The sequence below is a fragment of the Conger conger genome, chromosome 14 (assembly GCF_963514075.1).
Source record: "Conger conger chromosome 14, fConCon1.1, whole genome shotgun sequence".
Classification (NCBI taxonomy): Eukaryota; Metazoa; Chordata; class Actinopteri; order Anguilliformes; family Congridae; genus Conger; species Conger conger.
In genome coordinates, this window is record NC_083773.1 from 34,051,549 (window position 1) to 34,072,411 (window position 20,863).

Here is a 20,863-nt window from a genome sequence, read left to right on the forward strand (position 1 = left end):
GCCAAGATGTGCACACTGTGAGCTCATTTCAGACGCACACAGAGTGCTGAAAATGAGCAGAAGAAAAAATGTCTGGTTTCATGAGACAAAAAATACCTGACAATGACCTGTAAGAACAAAACCTTAGAGAAACTCATCTCTCTTTGCAGATCATGTGTATGTTTACAGGTTGAAATCCATGCTGCTGTCAGAAGAAAAAGGAAAGTCTCTCAAACTTGATGAAAATTATATTAATTAATGATTTTAAAAAATAATCATTTTTCATACCTTGTTTTCAGAGGCAGGAAGCAGAAATTTATGTTCAGAAGAAGATGTGATTGAGCCCTATCCCGGTCAGACGAGTTGACACTTAATAATACTAATACATTTTATTTTTTCATTTAGGATAAAATCTCAAGGTGCTTATAACCTGTGTTGCCCTTATGATCAGTTGACTGAAACAATCTGGACGGCAGGCATGATTGATGTGTCTCTTACAGTTCTGATATTTGTCTAACTAACAATATTGTCTAACTACAGACTATGATGATTTGTATTTAAACAGCATATGACCTTTTATGATATGTTGCAACTAATTATGTAGCTTTTATATCATTAGCATTGACAGCAGTATTTACACTAATAATAATATACACATTACATTACATTAATGGCATTTGGCAGACGCTCTTACCCAGAGCGACGTACAACAAAGTGCAAAGTGCATACCCAAAACCAGGAATAGGTGCACAACAAAGATAAGGACCAGGGCCTATTTTAAAAATATATATATATATTTTTATAATACCGAAACACGCAAATGTATGAACAATACTTAACCTGCCAAACACTGCTTACGTAGCCAAACTAAAACATCCTGATACACAAGTAAATCACAGAAAGACAACAATTAAGGTTTACAGGGAGGTAGGGAGGGACAGTGAGAGGTGCTGCTTGAAGAGGTGTCTCAATGTGTCTCAATGAGCACTTTATTAGGTAGACCGCTACACCAGCTTATTCATGCAAATATTTAATCAGCCAATCATGTGGCAGCAACTAAATGTATAAAAGCATGCAGACCTAGTCAAGAGGTTCAGCTGCTTCTCAGACCAAATGCCAGAAAGGGGAAGAAATGTGATCTAAGTGACTTTGACTGCGGAATGATTGTTTTTGCCAGACAAGGTGGTATTGAGTATCTCAGAAACTGCTGATTTCCTGGGATTTTCACGCACAACAGTCTCTAGAGTCACATCCAGTGAGCAGCAGTTCCGCGAGAAAAAAATGCCTTGTTAATGAGAGAGGTGAGCGGAGAATGGCCAGACTGGTCGAAGCTGACAGGAAGGTAACAGTAATGAAAATATCCACACAATATTTCACCGTGTTTGGGCTTCTGAAACTTTGCTTTGGTAATATTTAGGGTGATACTGACTCTTGGAAAACAAACCCCAGGGGATTACATTTCAGAATAGACCGGGATTATGCCTGGGGTTAGTAACCATTTTATTTCGGGTATTTCATTTTCAAGCTTCTGTCAAGAAAAGGGGCGATTTTTAAGGGGATAACTAGATATACTATTGAGAAAACAATTAATCAAAACATCGCCAGAGTGTGTGAACAGCTTTTCTGACATGTTATAGACAATCTATGAAAAATTTTCGCACTTTTGCTGAACCCTGCTTATTGTAGCCTATATCGAAAACGAGTGCCTCTTCAGCATTTATCAGAAAAGGGCAGGTAGGGAGTTCAACGATCTCAGATGTGTTTCGTCATTCATGCATTTGGGACATCCCACAAACTTACTGTAGAACAAAATGATTTGTAGCCTACGCACACGCCCGAGCGTCGCCTTGGATTACAATCACTGACGTTAGTTTCAATCGGTCACAGACGGGTCAAACGGATCATTTCACTTCCTGAAACCAGCGCTTAGGTCCAACTTGACCGATCAATCGGAATGACAGTGTGTTTGGCAAAGCTATGAAGTTATGCAACAGACAAATGGTAAGTATCCTACAACCATTTATGTTTATACAACATAAACATGTCTACGTGTCATCTTATGACGTTGACATCGCTGAATAGCGAACGTTAGCAAACAAATGGAATTTAGCTGCCCCAATGTTACATTGATGTTTTACACGAAGTGTATATAAAAAAAACCCCGAACTAAACCACTGCTGTGGTTATCATCACCGAATCGTAGGTAATAGTTAAAGCGCTGAAAACACGGAACGTGGGAGTCAGGGACCAGAATGATTATAGAAGGTATAATTTGCCTATAGCTATATTAGCAACAAAAACATGTATATATATATATATATATATATATATATATATATATATATATATATATATATATATATATAGGTATGACAAGAGTAGCCTAGTTTAAGACAGCTGTACTTTGTTAATTTCCTGAATTTGTTGGGAGTAGCCTAAAACCCAAGTTTAGGGTACTCCAACGTAAAAAGTCGTTTAAAAGTTTAATGACGTTTACCAACTACAGTACTTTTTGACGCCATACCCCTTTTCTTTCTTCGGAGAGTGACATGTGATTTAACAATTTAATCAGATAAGTGTAGGCTACATTGTGGCGGACTTGTCAGGAACTGACCACGCAGGTTTGGAGGAGATCAGGGCGTTTTGCGTGTCACATGCTCAGTGCTTTCGCATTAATCGCGATTGGCGGTGACGCCACTGTCTCTGAGATAACGCGGAGGATCTTCACCCCGACAGGATGCCTGCTCTCACACTGTCCACCCGGAGTTCTTCGCCTGAGGCAGCGGTCCAGTAGGTGCAAGCGGAGTCGCGGCTAGGGGTGCGCATGGAGCGTAAAAAGGAACGGAAGGACCGATTCTTTATCGCCACCAGAGGGAAGGCCAGGAGCTGCCACAGGGGAGCGTCCAAGGGCTGCATCGGCCGGGTGGAAGCAGAGACTCGTGGGGAGCTGGTGTGTCAGCTGTTCGGCAGCTCGGGCAGTTGTAAGGGGGGCGGAGTGGTGAAGTGCGAGGATGCGTACCCGCTCTCGCGCCATCAGGCGCAGCTGCTGCTCTTCGTCTCGCCTCCGCACAAGCGGCTGGAGCTGCTGTCTAACCCGCAGCTGTTTGGGGCCATCTGCGACCTGGCCCAGGACGATCTAGTGATGGTGAAGCACAAGAGAGGCCTCCAGCCAGGGCTGGTGAAGAACCTGATGCAGATTGGGAGGCAGGAAACCCCCAGCGACCTGCTCATGCTGGGGTTCGAGGTGGAGCTTCTGGTAAGGACAAACGAGGGCTCTTGAATGTGATCATGAAAAACCACAAGTTACCCGTACAGGTCACCACCTGGTGAGGTGGAATAATGCAGCACCACATTCATTATCAAAAACGCTTTGTGGGTACTGTTCCACCTTCTTGGAGTTTTGCAGCAATGCCTTTTGATTTTTCACAGGCCTCAGCCATTGACAGTATATGATTTTCCTGCCATTTGTGAGGTTCAGTGTTAAATAAGATACCAGTATGTGGCTGACTCCTAAGTAACTAGGATGGGTCAAATGCAGAGGACAAATTAACCAACAGGGTTCAAGAAAGTATATCTTATCTTATCTTATGACTCGCCTGTTTATGCAAAACGAACTGGATTTAGAACTGTTATTCTCGGAAAGTGAGTGTATGTGTGAGTATGTGACTTAAATGATTACCAACCATTTAAATGATTCAGCCTTTGACTACAAGGAAGTACAGCAAAAGTACAAGCTAGACTTGTCACGCACTGAAATCGCCTCCTATGCCACTGAAGCATGGCAGTGTAAACAACTGCAGTTTTCACTCAGGGCTTTTTCCAGTATATATGATTTTCCATCTTCATTGCTGCTCAGCCCTGCTGCAGGGAGGCTGCAGGTCTCTGCATGTTATAATCAGCTGCTAGAACATGATGGACCAGATTTACAAAAACCTTGGTATGACATCACATGCAAAATTCATTCTTATAGGCAGGCCTATAATAAATTGCCTAGAGGATGTCAGTAAAAGATAGCATGATGTTAGGCAGCGTACAAAAGAAATTGACTCAGTTGGTGGTCCAACGAAAGGATATTGCAGTTACACCGATAGGACAGCAGTTGGAAAAGTCCCTACAAGATGAGAAGGTTGTGGGGGTGTGGGAGGAATAGACACAAGTGAAGTTTTGATGGGAGAAGGCCACAGCATATCTGAAGGTAAAACTGTATTCACAATTCATTATATACCCCAACAAAAAAGCCTTCACAAATATGTTTTTTAGGTTACCAAATTGGCAAATCAACTTCATCGCATTCACAGAGAAGGGGGAGGGATAAACAGCGTTGTGTTGCTGCAAATCCTCTCTTGACCATTAGGAGTCTGAAATTACCTATTTTACCTTTAATAAGTCTAAAAAATAGGTCTAATTAATACTTAGTAATAAAGTTCTCACTGAGTGTATATCAGCACAGAAAAAGTTATCACGCAAAAAAGCGAGTCGCAAATGATACATGCTTTAGTAAATCAGATTAAATTCTTCATTTGCCTAATTGACATAATCTCCATCCTGTTTTAGTGTATCCACTCAAGGTATGCATATGCATGAACATATTTAACTATGCACCAAAATAAACATCGCAGAGTGGCCTAATCACCACAAATTACATTCAAATCGTGACCCATTATGACCAATAGTAAATCCCAATTAGATATTGCGTAGCAATTGCTTCTTTTTTTTTAAAGTTTTATTTTCGAATTTTTTCCCTTTTTTCTCCCAATTTGGTAGCCAATTGTACCCTGTCTGATTCAATTAGAGCTAGTATTAGATACACCCCGTCCCTCGGCGGCCCGAAGGATTTTATATTTTCTTTTTTTTTTCTTTTTTTTTTGTGCGGCGATCTACTAACCCTGCCAAGTCCCTCCCTCTGGAGCAGCGAACCAATTATGCTGCTCCACGTGAGCCGGCCAAACTTGGCTTTTAGCAGGACCGGGAATCAAACCCCGGTCCCTGGTGTGCAACTGCAGTGAACTGCAACCGCAAGTCCGCTGCGTCTTAGCCTGTTGCGGCCCGTAGCAATTGCTTTTGCACTGAGAAAAAAAACAGTGGCAATGCTTTAGTAAATCGCAGACACAGATTAAGCATAGTTCTACAGTAAATTCCATTTTGAATGGATATTCCAATTTAGTCCAGGACTAAGCTTAATCTGTGTCTGTGAAACCGGCCTATGTTGAATGATTCACTGCTTGGTCATCTAGTTTCTGTCCCATCCACTCACAGTAAACATTGCTCTAAGCACCAATGGAAAACCTGCTTGGTAGCTGTCAGGCTGTGGTCAAATTAACATATCAACAATACTGCTGTCATATTAACCATTATGTGTTCATAGGAAGGAAGGACATTACACAATATTAACAGCTGAAGGTTAAAACACGTCTTCTGCAAAATGTGTAATGCACTTCCTTAGAGAAAACCACTCTATGAGAAGACAGGGATTCATCATGGTAACTGTCGACTTCTGTTTTCCATCTTAATGGTGGCACAGGACACGGATGAGAAGTCACCCCCCAAGAAACAGCCCCTGCTCCCCCTCGTCAGCGCTGGGGACATCATTCAGGTGCTTCCCAAGGACAGCCCCAAACCCCAAAACTTCTCCACAGAGAGAGAAAGACAGTCGGAAGGTGAGTCTGGTGTTCCTGTGTCTGATGTACTGAAAGTTTCTTATTTCTGTTCCATTTTCTGTTTTCTGGTGTTCCTCAGCTCTGAACCCAGCTGCACATGCAACTGTGGGTCAGCTCCACTTGTGGGTTGTCACTGGGGTTTGAGATGCCTTTTGAAACACACATGTAAAAAGTGCTGTTCTGTTCTGACAATATTCTCCAGTTCTCCCCTGCAGCAAACGGATCCAAAGATACCATGTTGTCAGTGTTTGTATGAGTGTATATGCTTTTGTGTGTGCACATGTACGTGTGTTTGTATTTGTGTGAGTGTGTGTGTGTGTGTGTGTTTGGGTATATGCATTTGTGTGCGCACATGTACGTGTGTTTGTATTTGTGTGAGTGTGTGTGTGTGTGTGTGTGTGTGTTTGTATGTGTGTGTATATTTGCTTTTTTGCGCAGGACTGGAAAAGCAGGTTAAAGGAATGCAGAGAGCAGGTGACTGTGTGCCGCTGCGGAGGCCTTCAGGTACAGGCCTGTGGGTGATCTCACCCGGGTCAAAAGGGCTCACGTATCTCTCCTCCACATCCGCAGGCATTAGCACGCGGGCCATATCCCGGATCCATTCGCTACCAAATCTGAGGTCCCGCAGTAGGCAGGGGGAGAGAGGCTCTCAGAATGGGCGCCGGGCCCCCGCCCTGCACAGGAGCCTGGAGGTGGGGTCCATGGTGGAGCTGGACGTGGAGGCCGAGGCCGGGGGCATGATCACGGTGTACGGGGTGATGCAGTGGATGGGGGTCCCAGAGGAACAGACAGATGACTGGGCGGGGCTGGAGCTGGTGAGGAAACTATAACGCCTGATTTTATATTTTATCCCACCCCCTCTTTCTCTTGTGAAATTCATCTCTGAATGCGTATTTGTGCAAATTGAAAGTCTAACATCTTACATGTTTCAATGTTTCAAAAGGCATTACATGTCTACCACAGTGCTTTACGCTTTACAAATTTTACATATCAAACTCACCACTGTGTTTTATAGGAAAAAGTTGGTTTGCCCTCCCAAATAACTAGGATAGACTTGCACTTACGTTTGACTAATTTATGTAAGTGGACATTTTCCTGTTGAACTCAATGGAAGAAATATTCAGGAGAAACAACCCTTGAAGTATCTACTGTACATCTAGTAGCAGCCCGGTTGTTTCAGGCTGGTTTGATACCTTGGACCCTTGATGACTTAAAGCCATTAAGCCAACTTAATGTGGGGCGACATGGCTCAGGCAGTAAGAGCAGTTGTCTGGCAGTCGGATGGTTGCCGGTTCGATCCCCCGCCCGGACTGTGTCGAAGTGTCCCTGAGCAAGACACCTAACCCCCAAATGCTCCTGACGAGCTGGTCGGTGCCTTGCATGGAAGCCAATCACCGTCGGTGTATGAATGGGTGAATGAGAAGCATCAATTGTACAGCACTTTGGATAAAGGCGCTATATAAATGCCAACCAACAAATGTGTTCTATACTGTATCAGCATAATTTACAGCCAAATCTAGTCCCACCCCCCAATTCCCATAGAGATCCATTCAAATGCAAAGAGTTTTAGTATCGCTTGTAGGACAACCTGAGAACAAGATATCTGGACTTGGTGATGTTGATAGGTCACAGACATCAGGAAGTCATGATATGCAATGGATGTGCAACCAAATACAAAACATGACTATTTTATTTGACATTATGTTAATTTGTCTCAAACATTGAAATGGGGGGATATGAATAAAAAGTGCTGTAATTTCTATTTGGTGCAACCAAAATGTATTAAAACATGAGAATCTGCACTTTGACCACATATGAATTGCTTGATTACAAACAGTGGAAATAAAACATTAATCAAAAAAGCCAGAAAAAGGCAAGGTGTGTCCAAACTTTTGGCTGGTACTGTATTTTGTAGGTTAACCGCAATAATCAATGCAAAACTATCAGTTAACTTCAAGCGTGTTTGATCACTGTAGTGCTGCATTCTGGATCAGTCTACAACTGATCCAGAATGCTGCAGCCCGTCTGGTATTCAATGTTCCCAGACATTCACATGTCACCCCCCTGCTCAGCAACCTCCGCTGGCTGCCTGTTATGGCTTTCATCAAATTGAAAACTTTGGTGCTCGCGTACCAGGCAGTTAAGGGATCAGCCCCTGTATATATTCAATCACTTATCAAGACCTATACACCAGCAAGACCCCTCCGTTCTGCCACTTTGTGCCGTCTGGCGCCTCCCCCTCGCCACACCTGCACTTTTTGCTCACGACTGCTGTCTGTCCTGGTCCCACGGTGGATGTCAGAACGGAGTCTCTGACCTCTTTCAAGCGCGGACTGAAGACTCATCTCTTCAGGCTACACCTTTCTCTCCCTAACTCACCACCATGATTAGCCTTATATATGCCATAGACTGTAATGGCACTTATATAGTTGTTTAGATATTTTCTTTTAGTATTTTTTTGTATTAGCTATTGTATTGTTGTACTCGGGGTATTCTAGCTGCCAACTGTGGTATGCTAGTTTCGAAGTTGATTGTATTCTTCAAGGGTTCTGACTATCTGTATGATTACACTAGGACTCCGAACTGTACTGCCTTCTCAGGTCCTCTTCGCACTTGAACTTTGTGTGTGTGTTTGATCTGCACTTCGTTGTACGTTGCTCTGGATAAGAGCGTCTGCTAAATGCCTTGTAACGTAATGTAATGTGTTAAAGTTGACCGTAGGTGTGTATGATCACTGCAGTGCTGTGTTAAAGTTGACCGCAGGTGTGTATGATCACTGCAGTGCTGTGTTAAAGTTAACCGCAGGTGTGTATGATCACTGTAGTGCTGTGTTAAAGTTAACCGCAGGTGTGTATGATCACTGCAGTGCTGTGTTAAAGTTAACCGCAGGTGTGTATGATCACTGTAGTGCTGTGTTAAAGTTAACCGCAGGTGTGTATGATCACTGCAGTGCTGTGTTAAAGTTAACCGCAGGTGTGTATGATCACTGCAGTGCTGTGTTAAAGTTAACCACAGGTGTGTATGATCACTGCAGTGCTGTGTTAAAGTTAACCGCAGGTGTGTATGATCACTGTAGTGCTGTGTTAAAGTTAACCGCAGGTGTGTATGATCACTGCAGTGCTGTGTTAAAGTTAACCGCAGGTGTGTATGATCACTGCAGTGCTGTGTTAAAGTTAACCGCAGGTGTGTTTCATCCCTGAAGGACTATGAAGTGAGTGGGTGCACTGATGGGACATTTGGAGGACAGCGCTATTTCAACTGTAAGGGGAACAGGGCACTGTTTGTGCCCCTGAGTACCTGTAGGCCAGACGGAAGGTTCCAGTCTCTCCCTGCTACGAAGTTGGCCTCCCAGTACTGTGAGAAACCCCCAGGTGAGACCAGGGTTGGAGACCCCTTCTTCAGTGTGCATTATTTCAAGAGATTTTGTATAGCTTAGATTTTCATGTCAATGAAAACATCAAGGATAATGGCCTCATATACATTATTTAAAGTGCAATCTGTAAGTACAGTGTCCAATTCCTTTGTTTTTGCAATACACTCAATACATTTGGGGTTCAGATACAAATGTGACAGTAAGTGAATAAGTAGGTAAAATAATAAAGCAGATAGTGGTGTGGTGTAGATGTGGTGTATTGGAGTCAGACCTGATTTTTAGGAGTGGCTCCAGGTGAAGCACTTTCTGTAGAAGAAGAGTGATGAACTCCTCTGGGTCTGCCGGAAGCAGAAACACAGAAACACACCGTGAGAATTTCCTTAATGATCACAATGAATTCAGGTTAAGATCATTCCTGCCATGCTCATAAAGGAGCCTGAGAACATGAGACAAGTTCAGAATTTCAGCTTTTATTTCCTGGTATTTACACCTGTGTTAAACTACTTGGAACATAGGGCCTTTTGTATCAGACCACCCAATTTGTAGGTGAGCAAAAGGATTGGAACAGAGAGTATTTAAATAAATGAAAGTAAATAACACTTAATATTGGTATCATATCCCTTCCTTGGAATAACTGCATGAAGCCTGCAACCCATTGACATCACCAAACGGTTGCTTTCTTCTTTTGTGATGCTTTTCGAGGCTTTTACTGCAGCATCTTTCAGTTTTTGTTTGTTTTGGGGGGATTTTTCCTTCAATCTCCTCTTCAGGAGGTGAAATGCATGCTCAATTGGATTAACTTCTGGTGATTGACTTGGCCAGACTAAAACCTTACACTTTTTCTCCCTAATGAAGTCCTTTGTGGTGGTGAGGCAGTGAGTTTTGGGTCATTGCCTAGCTGCATGATGAAGTTTGGACGCATTTCTTTGTAAATTGGCAGACAGAATGTTTTTGTAGACTTCTGAATTCATCCTGCTGCTACCATCATGAGTTACATCATCAATGAAGATTAGTGAGCACACTTCAGAAGCAGCCATGCTCATGGAGCCATGCTTCCTGTCGACGCTGACAGGAGGGTGACAGTAATGCAAACCACACATTACAGCAGTGGTATGCAGAAAAGCATCTCTGAACACACAAACCTCCAAGTGGATAGGCTACAGCAGCAGAAGGCCAATAGGTCTAAAAACTAAAATAAATACCTAATAAAGTGCTCAGTGAATGTATATATCATGGCTAAAAGAAGAAGCTAATTTCCCTCTTCATATTAGTATATCCTAACCAGGCTGAACTACAGGCCAGACTGCAGGGTGTGGTTTCAGTATTTTTCATAATGGTACAATTTCCATCAGACCTTTACGTGGAGGAGGTAGACGACGCCCCACCTATCCCTGAATCGGAGGTGCTGTCGCTGCTGGAGGGGCGTATGAAGGGGATCCAGGGGCACTTCAACTCCTGCTACCTGGATGCCACACTCTTCAGGTGAGCCCTCGACCGTCAAGCAGACACCTGGACATCCACAATCTTACTGTGTACATCTGGGTCACACAGACACCTGGACTCCTTATCCACAATGTAACTGTGTACCTCTGGGTCACGCTGTACACACCCACAATCTTACTGTGTACATCTAGGTCAAGCAGACACCCGGACTCATCACCCACAATCTAACTGTGTACATCTGGGTCTCACAGACATATATAAAATATGAATCTCTGTTGTCCATTAAACATGTCAAAGAATTATTCTGTCAGATGTCAGATTGCAACATAAAAGCAAAAGCAAAGTACTTAGATTAAACCACAAACAAAAAATAGCATGGATTACACACAATGTTTCTGCTGGCATCAATCTCCTGCCTCATTCTCACTCATTTGAGCCTGCCCTTATTTCCTGGCTAGGTGCATCACATTAATGTTATACAAATATCATTCTGTATTGAATTAGTGGATGCATTAAACTCCATGCTGCATCAATTAATATTTTAATTGCAGGAGAAATTACACATAATATTCTGCAAATTCAGTTTATTTTGCATGTTTCTATTGATATTGGTCCAAAATATCTGGTGCAGTAGAATGAAGGAAGATTAGCAACTAAGGATTGAAGAAAGTGTTTAGGTGTATTAGAAAGTAGTGTTAAATCAATCAACCAGCCTATAGCATCAGTAATTCCCTGACCCTGCCCTTGTGTGTGCAGTCTGTTCAGCTCCTCCATGGCTCTGGACAGTCTGTTCCGCTGCACTGTAGACACGGAGGGAGAGCTACTGCACATACTCAGAAAACGCATCATCAACCGCCTCCGCAGGTAAGCACACCTACGCAGGTAAGCACACATTCATAGGTAAGCACACCTACTCAGGTAAACACATTCATAGGTAAGCACACCTACTCAGGTAAACACATTCATAGGTAAGCACACCTACTCAGGTAAACACATTCATAGGTAAACAGACCTACTCAGGTCAACACATTCATAGGTAAGCACACCTATACAGGTAAACACAGATCATAGCTAAGCACACCTGCACAGGTAAACACACATGTGTCACACATGCTCCACATGCAGAAGTAAACATACAAATCACACATAAACCGTAAGCACAAATAGAAACACACATATCAGATATAAACTGCATGCACAGGTAAACACACATGTATCACACATAAACCACCTGCACTGGTAAACACACATGTATCACACATAAACCACCTGCACTGGTAAACACACATGTATCACACGTAAACCACCTGCACAGGTAAACATGCCTGAGCAGATAAACACATGCAAACCATCTGCACAGGTAAACACACATGTATCACACATGCACTTGCTTGTGCGGGTAAGCACGCCTGTGCCACATATAAGCCACCTGTTCAGGCGCAGTAGAGTAGTGACACATGTGCAGTGTCTCGGTGTATGTAACGTGTATTTACGTAGTGTATGTAACGTGTATTTACGTAGTGTATGTAACGCGTATTTACGTAGTGTGTGTGCATTTAGCCACTGTCTCTCTCTTTCAGGCAAGGCTTCGTTCCCGCTGAGGGAGTGATGAGCTTCCGGAAGCAGCTGGGATGTAATTCATTCACGACCGAGGAGAAAGGTACACTCACACTAACACTGCTTTCATAATTCAGGCCAATACTGGACATGTTTTAGATATTAGGGACTCACATGTGTCGTCACTCACCGGGCTGTTATGTGATTTTGTCATCTAGGGCACGGCCCATAAGACAAAGCATTCAATGTATCTTCTGTTATGATATGTAATAACGTACATGATAATGTAATAAGGACATTTTGTGAGGAAATATTGATTCATTTATGAGCATGGCAGGAATTATCTTAACGGTGTGTTTCTGTGTTTCTGCTTCCGGCAGACCCAGAGGAGTTCATCACTCTTCTTCTACAGCAAGTGCTTCACCTGGAGCCACTCCTAAAAATCAGGTCTGACTGCAATACACCTCATCTACACCCAGCGCTTTGCAGATTTCCGGTGGTTCTTGGTTGTCACTTGAAACAATCAGAGTGGCGGAATTAAATGACTCATTACAAGACTAAAACACTTAAGACAGCCTGTTCCTGTGGTGAAGTGTATTTGGGTTATGCAGCTAGACAATGATCAAAAGCCCAAAAGCAAGTGCACATCTGAATGGCTGAAAAGAAACTAAATGTAACTTTTGCAGTGGCCTAATCAGTGAAACAAGCAGTTTATGCTCAAAAACCTACCAATTTGTCTGAATTATAAAGCAGCGGTGGTAAATTGCCTCTGCAGTGATGTGAAAGAGAAACTACAGGTGGAAAATACTTTCTCACGGCACTTTCTCAGTCAGACTCAAATTGAGAATGAGAATCATTGTTGGAATGTTTTTGGCTCCAGGTCAGGCAGCAAGACAACCCAGGATGCCTACACTTTCCAGATCATTCCGGAAAAAGAGCACATGGGACCCCTACCCACAGTGCAACAGCTGTTAGAATCCTCCTTCCTCTCATGTGACCTCAAGTTTGAAGAGGTGGGTTTATCACCGCACGATAATCCTATATCATCCTCTACAGGAAGTACATGTTTAATTCAGTCACACATCGTCATTTCTTTCAACACAAATGCATGTCCTGTGACCAAACATTAAGCCAATATACATGTATTCACTTAATCCATCAGTAAACAATATTTCTGAATTAAAGAGTGAAAAAACTGGGTGAAACAGGCAACAAGTTGCTCTTCTTTGTGTTTTGGTTTTGGCTGTGGGGCCACTCTACTTTAGACAAAAGTAAATCCGTTTTGTCACCCTCTTGAGGTAAGAGAGCAGTATTGCTGTATGTGTATACACATGTATTGTGTGTGTGTGTGTGTGTGTGTACACACATGTACCTTCTCAGGGCCTCTGTTGTCTCTTTTTTATGTTTTGTTTTGTTGTTGTTTTTTTAATATGTATGTTTTTTGGGGTGTTTTTTACTTTCCAATGGCTAAAATGTTAAACTGTGTTTTTCTATTTTCTATTTGCCAAGTATTCAGAACTAAGAACATTGCTAAGAACTTGGCTCCAGGTATAATCTTGCCTCAAACCTTGGAATTACATGTCTAGTTCCCTAGCAATTTTGCAGTACTGGCATCAGCTGTGCTACTTTAAAGTTAAGTCCTGTACACATAGAGATATAGATGATTTCATGCTTGGAAGAGACTCAACCCTTTGTCTTTCTGACCCAGGTCCCAGCCTGTTTGATGGTCCTGATGCCCCGATTTGGGAAAGGGTACAAAATGTTCCCCCGAATCCTTCCCTCCACAGAACTGGATATTACAGACCTCCTGCATAATGGTATTATTATTATTAATTAATTAATGAATTAATGCCATTAATAATGGTACACACTGCTGGAAGTTAGATGTAATATATAAGTCCAGCAGTGGTCTTGGACAGGTACAGTCCCTGTTTGAGAGGTGTAATTGAGAGCTGACATTTGGGTTTGCTTGTGAACACACCCCTCTCTCTCTCTGTCTCTCACAGCCATTCGGGAGTGCTTTCTTTGTGGGAGGAGGGCGGAGCTGGAGTGTGTGGGGTGCTTAAGGGATCGAAAACTACAGCCGGGCAGAATCAAACAGTACTGTGTCACCTGCAGCACACAGGTAAAACTATACAGCAAAATACAGCAACAACTAAAACTGCAGCACAGCTAAAACCACACCTGTAACACACAGCTATAGGTACTCTTGCAGCTCACAGCTAAAACTACACCTGTAACACACAACTATAGGTACTCCTATAGCACACAGCTAAAACTACACCTGTAAACACAGCTATAGGTACTCCTACAGCACACAGCTAAAACTACACCTGTAAACACACAGCTATAGGTACTCCTGCAGCTCACAGTTAAACTCCAGCTGCTATTGGCATTGGCAGGATTTCTGTAAGTTCATTGGGTTAAATGATAACCCGCCCCCAGGTGCACTCCCACCGTCTGCGGCAGGACCACACCCCCAGGAAGCTGGCAGTGGCAGCCGACATGCCTGCAGGTGACCCTAGCCCCAGGCAGATGCTGGAGCTGTTTGCTGTACTCTGCATCAACACCAGCCACTATGTCTCCTTCGTCAAGTTTGGCCCTGCCACCCGGTCCTGGCTCTTCTTCGACAGCATGGCAGACCGCTGTGGTATGAGATACTGGCGCACCCCCTCACCCCATTCCCCATTCCACCCCCAAGTTGTTCAGAGTTAAGGATAAGAATGCATGGTATTCACCCTAGACATACAACATCCAAACTGTCATGTTTTCACAGCTTTGGAATACGTGGTTGATGTTTTAATTAATGTTTTGATTATGTTGTTTCATGCAGATGGAGTTTTCAAAATATAGATGCAGACCTCTATGTGTGTTTGTAGTTCTGCATGCAGACCAATGCAGGGTTCCTCTTTTCTCTCCTCAGGGGATGACCAGAACGGCTACAGTGTTCCAGAGGTCAAGGCTTGCCCAGAGGTGGGCGACTTCCTGTCACAGCCAGAGGAGGACCTCGCTATTGACCTCGGCACCACCGGGGATCTGGTGAAGAGGCTCCTGCAGGACTCCTACATGTGCCTGTACCAGCGCGTGGGCCCAAGAGCACAGATAACCGGGCCCAATCACCAAATATCACCAGCAGAGATGACCCTGCCAGATCACCAAACATCACCAGCTCAGAAAACCCTGCCAGATCACCAAACATCACCTGCTGAGATAACCCTGCCAGATCACCAAGCATCACCTGCACAGATAACCCTGCCAGATCACCAAACATCACCTGCAGAGATGAACCTGACAGATCACCAAACATCACCAGCACAGATAACCCTGCCAGATCACCAAACATCACCTGCACAGATAACCGTGCCAGATCACCAAACATCACCTGCACAGATAACGGTGCCAGATCACCAAACATCACCTGCACAGATCACCCTGTCAGATCACCAAACATCACCTGCACAGATAACCGTGCCAGATCACCAAACATCACCTGCACAGATAACCGTGCCAGATCCCCAACCATCATCAGCACCGAAAACCCTGCCAAATCGACAAGTTCTCACGCAAATGTGATTTTTTTTTTAGATTGACTTAATCAGTTAAAACCTTTTTTACCTTTTTTTGTGTAAACTACATTTTTTCCCGATGTTTAACATCCAGTTGTCCAGTGCTCACTGAGAGTAAAGAGAAATATTGGGTATTATTGTGTGTAAAATAATGTAAGACTTGCTTAAGTGTGCTCATGGTGATCACTCAAAGTGAAGGTCAGAAGGTCAAACTGTGGGTCATAACCTTGTGGCAATGTTGCTGCATGGTAGCACCACCCTGCCATGGGAACACTGTGCGTTATCCATCGTAAATGGTATAGCGCCTTTATCCAAAGCGCTGTACAAATGATGCTCATTCACCCATTCATACGCAACACTCACACACCAACAGCGATGGGCTGCCATGCAAGGTACCATCCAGCTCGTCAGGAGCATTTGGGGGTTAGGTGTCTTGCTCAGGGACACCTTGAACCGGCAACCCTCCGACTGCCAGACGACCACTCTTACCTCCTGAGCCAATGCCCCATGCCTCTGCCGGCCCTGCTGGAGTACATGAGGAGGACGCATAGAAAGCAGGCCAGCCAACGCCAGCTGCAGCTCTGACTACACTCAAATCAGCGCCCCTGTGTCGGGTGTTCCATGCCTTGTTAACTGTAATATTAACTTCATCTGAAGATGTTAAATGAAATTGAACTCTTTGAAGAAAATCTATTCTCCACACTCATTTGCCTCCTTGGCCGTTCCTCTTTTCCGCTAATTTGAGCTCTGAATCTATGCTTTAGCCCAAACACTAAAACAGGATATATGAAAATAATGATGAAGGACAGGGTATTGTTATTGTTAAAAAAACATGTGCACTATATCCAGAGTAATGTGATATTTTTATTTTATTAGATGAACATTTTTGAATACCCCAATTATACGAATGAGGGTTTAGTATAGTTTAGCTTGTAGGATGAAATAAAGAAGATGAAATAAGTCAATTGAAGATGAAAGGAAATGTGCTGCATTCACCCCTACTCTTGTCACAAACTAATTATCTTCTTCTGCTCAAATGATAATTTATCATTGCAGTACATGGTCTGTCACTTGTTGATGACTATAATTTAGCTGAGGGTTTCTGGGTATATCTATTAAGTGTGATTAAGTCTTATGTACATGAGTGATGAGAGCCACTGGATTTTTGTTTTTGAACATTAAAACCATATACCAACATATATCTGGAGTGACTGTTCATGTTGAGTATGACATCACCTTTCTGTTCTCACCTTTCCTGATGGGAGACTATCTGGTTCCTAGCTGAGGGAGGAGGAAATCCTTTGTTTTGGTTGTTGACAGAGGCAGTTGGTTTGAGGTTCCTGAGTGAGTTCCTGAGTTGTTTAGGGATCCTAGCAGGTTGGTTTGGGGATCACTAACCTAAAAGTCTTCTTTAGCTTGCAGCTGTGGGACATATAGCGTAGTGGTTAAGGTACATGACTGGGACCTGCAAGGTCGGTGGTTCGATCTCCAGAGTAGCCACAATAAGATCTGCCGTTGGGCCCTTGACCCTACATTGCTCCGGCTTAGTCTAAACAATTGTAAGTTGCTTTGGATAAAAGCGTCAGCCAAATGTCTCTGAAGCTTGGCTGCTTTGCATGCAAGGTATTGCTTCTTCCCTCACTGGGTGTGCAGCATCTTACAAAAATCATGGGCTGCTACAGTTACAGACTTTGCCCCTATAAACAATGACTGGCCATACCTCTTCACCACAAGCGGTCAGAAAAGCAACATATCATGCTTAAGAATATCAGGCCAAAAACCCTCCATATGATCTGGTTTAGTGTGGGTCAGTCTGACTTGCTTTAGAACAGGAACATTACATTACATTACATTACATTAATGGCATTTGGCAGACGCTCTTATCCAGAGCGACATACAACAAAGTGCATACCCATAACCAGGGATAAGTGCGCTGAAAGACCCTAGAGGGAAGTACAATTTCAAATGCTACCTGTACAACAAATATAAACAAACAAATAAACAAACAAACAACAAAGCAAAAGTGACCAAACTTAACCATACAACTAAAAATACCGATACACAAAGTAAATCACAAAGACAACAATTAAGGTTCACAGGGAGGTAGGGAGGGATGGGGAGAGGTGCTGCTTGAATAGGTGCGTCTTCAGTTTGCGCTTGAAGGTGGGGAGAGATTCTACAGTTCTGACCTCAACGGGGAGTTTGTTCCCCCACCGTGGAGCCAGAACAGACAGTAGTCGTGAACGTGAGGTGGAGGTTCGGAGAGGGGGAGGTGCCAAGCGGCATGTGGAGGCTGAACGAAGAGGTCTGGCAGGGATGTAGGGTCTGATGATTTTTTGTAGGTAAGCAGGGGAAGACCCCTTAACTGCTTGGAAGTCTAGCACCAATGTTTTGAATTTGATGCAAGCCATGACAGGCAGCCAGTGGAGGGAAGTAAGCAGGGGGGTGACGTGTGAATATTTGTGAAGGTTGAAGACCAGATCTCTCTGCTGCATTCTGGATAAGTTGGAGGGGTCTGATGGCGGATGCTGGGAGGCCAGCCAAGAGGGAATTGCAGTAGTCCAGGCGGGACAGAACCATTGCTTGGACCAGGAGCTGGGTCAAGTAGGGGGTGAGAAAGGGGCGGATTCTCCGTATGTTGTATAGGAAAAACCTGCATGACCGGGTCACCGCCGCAATGTTCTCAGAAAGATACAGTCTGCTGTCCAACACCACGCCGAGGTTCCTTGCACTGGGTGATGGCGTGAGTGTGGTATCCCCGAGGGAAATGGAGAGATCCAGATGGGGAGAGGTATTAGCAGGGATGAATATCATTTCAGTCTTACCTGGGTTGAGCTTTAGATGGTGGTTGTCCATCCAGCTGTGGATGTCACTCAGGCAAGCAGAGATACGGGCTGAAACTTGTGTATCAGAAGGTGGGAACGAGATGAAGAGTTGGGTATCGTCCACATAGCAGTGGTAGGATAGCCCATGTGCAGTGATTACAGAGCCAAGGGAACGAGTATAAATCGAAAAAAGAAGGGGGCCTAGGACTGAGCCCTGCGGAACTCCTGTGGCAAGGGGCCGAGGTGTCAATACCGTACCAGCCCAGGCAACCTGGAAGGAGCGACCAGAGAGGTAGGACTCAATCCAGTCCAGGGCTGTGCCACAGATTCCCGTTGCTGATAGGGCGGACAGAAGGATGGAGTGATCCACAGTGTCGAAGGCAGCAGAGAGATCTAGAAGAATGAGAACAGAGGAGAGGGAGGCTGCTTGAGCGGCATGAAGTGATTCACTGATGGAGAGGAGCACGGTCTCTGTCGAGTGGCCCGATCTGAAGCCAGACTGATGGGGGTCTAGCAGGTTGTTGTTAGAAAAGAAAGAAGAAAGTTGAGTAGAAGCGGCTTGTTCTATGGTTTTAGAAAGAAAAGGAAGAAGAGATACCGGGCGGTAGTTCTGGATGATGGAAGGATCCAGAGTCGGCTTTTTTAGCAGCGGAGTGATGTGGGCCCTCTTGGAGGATGCTGGAAAACAGCGAGAAGACAGGGAGGAGTTGACATGGGAGGTGACAAATGGGAGAATGTCAGGTGTGATAGTCTGGAGAAGAGAAGAGGGGATAAGGGCACAGGTTGTAGGGCGGTGGGAGAGCAGGAATTGAGAAACATCAGAGTCTGTGTGGGGGGAGAAAGTGGAAAAGGAAGGGATGGGCCTAGAGGGGGGGAAGGGCACAGCACACACACACACACACACACACACACACACAGCAAACAGCAAAGATAATAATAATTACCTAAACTCATTATTACATTAAATGTATTGCCCAAGAGGGAATTTGTCTTGCACAACGAGCACAACATATAACCTTCAAAAGATGCTGCCCGCACCACAAATTTATCACAAACCACAACCTGCTGTTTACAAAGCAGGGCTTCCTGTCAGTGCAACCTCTCCTGCATTGTCCTCCTCATTTTGTAACTGTAATATCCCAGAGACTATCTTTAAATGCTATAACATGGGGATGGACTATCTTAGCAGTTATGTAGGATCTCTGCTGGGATCTGCGCTATCAGTTCATTATAAGCAGAACTCTCAGTCACAAGGTGCTCGGTCTGACTCAGGTGACGGCAGTGATCATATTTCAGAAACCGAAGCCTGCACTCTTCCTAGGAATTATTTGTTGTGGGGCGTCAAAAGGTGAAACCGCTCTCAAAACCTCCCCCACCATTTCATTTCCAACACACCCACCCCTCTCTGTCCTGGGAATCGGTGCTAAATTCCTTGCATAGTGGCCAAACTTACTGCAAGGCTGATCACACCTATGGCAATGTTATTCTTGTAAAACTAGTTTTGTTTCGCTCTCCAGTGTTCTCACATGTTTTAGTAGGGGCAGGATTGCAGTTGATAAACTTATACCATTTATCTGACGTAGAACCGTAGGCACATGATCACAGCAGTCACCTGAGAATCTTCTGAGAGTCACAGACCCAACACTTCATGAATGAGAGACTTCAGTCCATGAGTAACAGATAACAGATCTTTATCAGTCATGATATGATTATGTGAGGATTATGTGCTTTGGGGAGACATATAGTAATTATTATCACCTGTCAGTCTGTCTTTCTGGTGTGAGGGGGACCTGAACCTGCATTCCTTGAGCACAGCTGGTATGCATCATTAGCGCCCTCTTGTGGATGCAGGTGATTACTGCATCTAAGTTGTTCTGTAAACGTTCACAAACATACACTCTGTGAGCACTTTATTAGGTATCAGTCGTCTGCTGCTGTAGCCTATCCACTTAAAGTTTTGATGCGTTGTGTGTTCTTTTCTAATGTGTGGTTATTTGCATTACTGTCACCTTCCAGTCAGCTTTGGCCAGCCTTGCCATTCTCCTCGGACCTCTTGCATTAAGGCATTTCTGCCCACAAAAACTGCTGCTCACTGAATGCTTTTTGCACCATTCTCTGCAAACTTTTAGAGACTAATGTGCACGAAAATCCCAGGAGATCAGCAGTTCCTGAGATACTCAAACCACCCTGTCTGGCACCAACAATCATTCCACGGTCAAAGTCATGTAGATCGCTTAGAGTCATGCTCATTACACTAAGGCAACTAGAAGTAATCTACAGGAGGGTTAGCACTATTGTGTTAGCAGGGATATAGGAGTGACCTCAGCAAACAGCCTTGTCTGTCTGTTTTACCTGTAATGACTTAAGTATCTGTGGTACAGTGTGGGAGGTCAAATCCAACAGCAGATAGTATAAACATCATACCTGTGCAAAACAGAAATATTAACGCCTCTGAGTCCCCCC

At 44.0% G+C, this 20,863-nt stretch overlaps 1 protein-coding gene across 1 annotated transcript; it reads left to right on the forward strand.

Moving 5' to 3' along the window:
- Positions 1–1,828: 1,828 nt before the first annotated feature.
- Positions 1,829–16,774, forward strand: cyldb (cylindromatosis (turban tumor syndrome), b). The gene is made up of 14 exons (XM_061219796.1): positions 1,829–1,980; positions 2,716–3,235; positions 5,501–5,636; positions 6,207–6,451; positions 8,839–9,007; positions 10,362–10,491; positions 11,209–11,316; positions 12,033–12,112; positions 12,390–12,456; positions 12,890–13,022; positions 13,718–13,826; positions 14,016–14,134; positions 14,455–14,659; positions 14,933–16,774. Exons 2-14 carry the CDS (start codon positions 2,804–2,806, stop codon positions 15,580–15,582), a joined length of 2,583 nt encoding a protein of 860 aa, XP_061075780.1. The 5' UTR covers positions 1,829–1,980; positions 2,716–2,803; the 3' UTR covers positions 15,583–16,774.
- The last annotated feature ends 4,089 nt before the right edge of the window (positions 16,775–20,863 follow it).

Excerpts from the sequence above, each read along its gene's own strand:
- cyldb (XM_061219796.1), top strand. The coding sequence starts at position 2,804 with ATGGAGCGTAAAAAGGAACGGAAGGACCGATTCTTTATCGCCACCAGA. Across the intron at positions 10,492-11,208 it reads CTGGATGCCACACTCTTCAG|TCTGTTCAGCTCCTCCATGG; the intron begins GTGAGCCCTCGA and ends TTGTGTGTGCAG. Across the intron at positions 12,113-12,389 it reads ATTCACGACCGAGGAGAAAG|ACCCAGAGGAGTTCATCACT; the intron begins GTACACTCACAC and ends TGCTTCCGGCAG.